A 4,001-nucleotide genomic window follows, 5' to 3' on the forward strand; every position below is an offset into this window, starting at 1 on the left:
AATGGAACAACTGCTACATTAGACGCTTGTGGCCTGTGTCGTAGCATGCCCATCCCGTAGTATGCCTCTCATCAGATGGGCGAGAAGAGACACAATACTTCCCATTTAGGTGCTGGCTCAACACGAGAACACCAGAAAGTAACCCGTTGAAATATTTACAATCGAAAAACGATGCCTTAATCATTGCCTTACTCCTTGTGTTGTGTTGCAGGTGGAAGCGTTCGTCATTGATCAGGATGACCTAGCGGACGAGGCTGAGATGGAAGAGAAGTATTATCTGCCCAGTGAAGAAGACTCGGAGTGTGTGTAGGCTAGCCATGGCACCCTCATAAGCAGAGCGTAACCATTGGACCAATCCCAGGAAGGGATCTTCATTCGATACACTCCGAAAGGCTGAGGGGGAAATCTAGTAGGGGATACTCGATGCGAGAACCCTGGTGCTAGGTTCCAAGTTCCAAGCTAGGCAGTCTTTGTATAGAATCCGCGAAGGGATGTCTTGGGGAGTTTCGAGTCCAGGGTCGGAATAGTGTACATACCTACCTACGTAATATACCTACCTTCATTGTTGGTTGATTGCAAATACCTTCTCTGTGTCTACTCATTATCGCGCTTCACCTATTAGTGTTTTAGGTTGGTTGATTGCTTCTCTGTGTCTACTTATTATCGCGCTTCACCTATTAGTGTTCTATCTGTGCTAAGCCGTAAGGACAGTCTGGGAAACTGAGACCTTTCCCGACTCTCTTTCTACATATCACCCTCTACATATCTTTCTACACCCGACTACTACCCACAAGACAAGAGAGGTGACTCTCTTAGTATGGGGAAGTTTGCATCCTTTAATTTCTGTGCCCTAATGAAAAATTTAAGTACCTCATACCACCCTACTAAATATTAAAAACGCAAATGGGCTCAGAACTGGCAGAGTTTTCCATTTTACACCTTCTTTTGTGTATATACCCTTGCAATATTGTAATCTATAATTATTGATGCAAATAAACAAATTACAATTACAATTACAATATATATATTCTTTGTAAACGTCTTTTCTACTCCTGATAGCGAACAGAGAAAGGAAGACAGGAGAGGAGAAAGCCAGCCGTTCCGAGAACGAACCTTATCCGTTCAGGTGGTAAAATCCGCCCCCGGGCAGGAATCGAATCCGCGACCTAGCGCTTACAAGGTATTTTTTAAATCGATTTATCTCGGTATCTAGAAGTCGTAGAAGTAAAAGAAAAATTCCATTGGTCCTCATTTTTCCTGCTCTTTGACTTTGAAACATCACCCAAGTAAGCGCAACTGATCTATCGCGGTTTTTTTTTTTTTTTTTCGCGGGCAAATTTTGCGGCGTGATATCTACGTAAAAAATAATTTTATCTCGGAAAAGAGAATACGTTTATTTATTTATGTTTATTATTATAGTCTCTCACATGAGACACCTCAATTGGCACAACTCACGACAAGTGGGAACAGGCTCTTACAACTTAGACCTAGCTTGGAGTTTTATAGTACATAGTTATTCAAAAGTTAACATGACCTAGTGTATCTAGTACTTTTTATTTATCCACCTACCTCTTTCTCCCGAAGCACAGCGTTGTACGTATAAGGATCCATCACAAGGTACTCGGGGAAGTCCACATAGTCTTGGCGCTTGTACGCACCATGACTGGAATAGAATGTCCGGTGTATATGCAAACACAGACAGGGCGGTAGCTTGCCTAGTCGCAGTGTGCGGACAGCGTCACAGAGGACTTTAGCCGGTCTGGTTGGGATACCCTGGCTGGTTTGGTTACCCAGGGAGCCAGGGGTTGGGTTGCCCCCGTTTTCACTGCTCGAGTCTTCGACACTGTTGAGGTCATTAGACACTGTACTGTTGCGGAGTCTGTCTTTATTACACACTGGAAAAAATGGGAAATAATTTGTTTGAGAACCTAGAAATTAGTGTAAGTTCTTTTGTTTTTAGGCGAATTTCATTTTAAACAGATACTTTCTACTATTCTGTCCTCCTCTCTTCGATCTCAGGACGATAAGACCTCAGTTGTTACAGTTCCCTCTATCACTCATATAAATTTCCAACCCACCAATCCTTAAGAATATTGCTTGTTCCCCGATAGATGGGCAGTGTGTGCCGTTCTTGTATGAATGTGAAAATTGAAGCCATAATAATGATAAAAATATCTAGTAGTACAGTCAAGCGCCTAACTAGAAAAAAAAACTAGGTTCATACTTACTCTCACATTCAAACTCGTTGATGATTTCTGTATCAACAAAGTCTTCTAATAGTCCAGTCAAACTATGTGTCTGGCCAAGAGTTGACCTCTGCGGTAGATGTAGACTCAGAGAGTCAAAATTGTCGTATTTAAGAGGGTTTTCATGGCCACACACAGCACACCTGGAAAAACAGTATTTGTAGAATTAAATTAATAAAAATAAAATAATAGGTAATAATAATATTAATAATAATAATAATAATAATAACAATAATAACAATAACAATAACAATAACAATAACAATAACAATAACAATAACAATAACAATAACAATAACAATAACAATAACAATAACAATAACAATAACAATAACAATAACAATAACAATAACAATAACAATAACAATAACAATAACAATAACAATAACAATAACAATAACAATAACAATAACAATAACAATAACAATAACAATAACAATAACAATAACAATAACAATAACAATAACAATAACAATAACAATAACAATAACAATAACAATAACAATAACAATAACAATAACAATAACAATAACAATAACAATAACAATAACAATAACAATAACAATAACAATAACAATAACAATAACAATAACAATAACAATAACAATAACAATAACAATAACAATAACAATAACAATAACAATAACAATAACAATAACAATAACAATAACAATAACAATAACAATAACAATAACAATAACAATAACAATAACAATAACAATAACAATAACAATAACAATAACAATAACAATAACAATAACAATAACAATAACAATAACAATAACAATAACAATAACAATAACAATAACAATAACAATAACAATAACAATAACAATAACAATAACAATAACAATAACAATAACAATAACCTCAAGAGCAAGAATTTTTCTTTGTGAATATGGGTGTTACAGAGCCCATTCACAGTGCATGAATTTTTCTTCACCCAAAGTTACAATTTTTCCGAATTTTTCTTCGTTGACAATGTACGAGTACATATCCTGTATTGTTCCATTCATTCAACGGGTTGATTTAAAAGGCCTCTAAACCACACTCTGTCCAGGTATTTTTTGTCTTCAATTCTATCTAGATCTTCTCTTCTTCTTCTTCTTCTTCTTACATCAGCACTAATCATATCTCCATATCTCATTCTGGGTCTACCTTTTGGTCTCACACCATCCACTTTTAGTTCAAACATTTTCTTGGCAATTCTCTGCTCATCCATCCTCTTTACATGGCCATGCCATTTCAGTCTAGATCTTTCTACTCTATGTTGTAGTTTTTCTGTCCCAACGATTGATCTTATATTTTCGTTCCTTATCCTGTCTCTTCTGGTTTTTCCTACTGTGCTTCTCAAAAACTTCATCTCTGCGGCCTGGATTCTGCTCTCTTCCTTTCTCTTTATTGTCCACGTTTCTGAGCCGTAGGCTAAGATAGGGATGAAGTAAGTCTGATAGATTACTTTTTTACATTTTAGTGGTACGTTATTATTCCAGATGATTCCTTTCACACAATGATAGAACTTGGAGCTTGTATCAATCCTGTTGTTTATTTCTTCCGTGATGGTTCCCTTTTCTGACATTATGCTTCCCAAGTATTTAAATTGTGGGACTTTATTCAGTTCTGTTCCATCTAATTTCACACTACCCGATGGAGTGGTATCTCTGTGTAATATCAAAACTTCACTCTTTTCCTGGCTGAATATTAGTCCATATTTTCTTGCTGTTTCTGCCCATGCGTTGATTTGGATCTGGACTT

The 4,001-nt window shown here is 36.5% G+C and overlaps 1 protein-coding gene across 1 annotated transcript in view; it reads right to left on the reverse strand.

Annotated features, from left to right (window-relative positions):
* Positions 1–1,310: 1,310 nt before the first annotated feature.
* LOC103520342 (ubiquitin carboxyl-terminal hydrolase 30 homolog) overlaps positions 1,311–4,001 on the reverse strand; it is an 8,624-nt gene continuing 5,933 nt past the window's right edge. The window contains exons 7-8 of the mRNA XM_026831499.1: positions 2,229–2,389; positions 1,311–1,895 (exon numbers count right to left, since the gene is read on the reverse strand). Coding sequence (XP_026687300.1) covers positions 1,558–1,895; positions 2,229–2,389 — 499 coding nt within the window. The 3' untranslated portion in view covers positions 1,311–1,557. The remainder of the gene's footprint in view (positions 1,896–2,228; positions 2,390–4,001) is intronic.

The sequence above is a fragment of the Diaphorina citri genome, unplaced genomic scaffold (assembly GCF_000475195.1).
Source record: "Diaphorina citri unplaced genomic scaffold, Diaci psyllid genome assembly version 1.1 scaffold3492, whole genome shotgun sequence".
NCBI classification, from domain to species: domain Eukaryota; kingdom Metazoa; phylum Arthropoda; class Insecta; order Hemiptera; family Psyllidae; genus Diaphorina; species Diaphorina citri.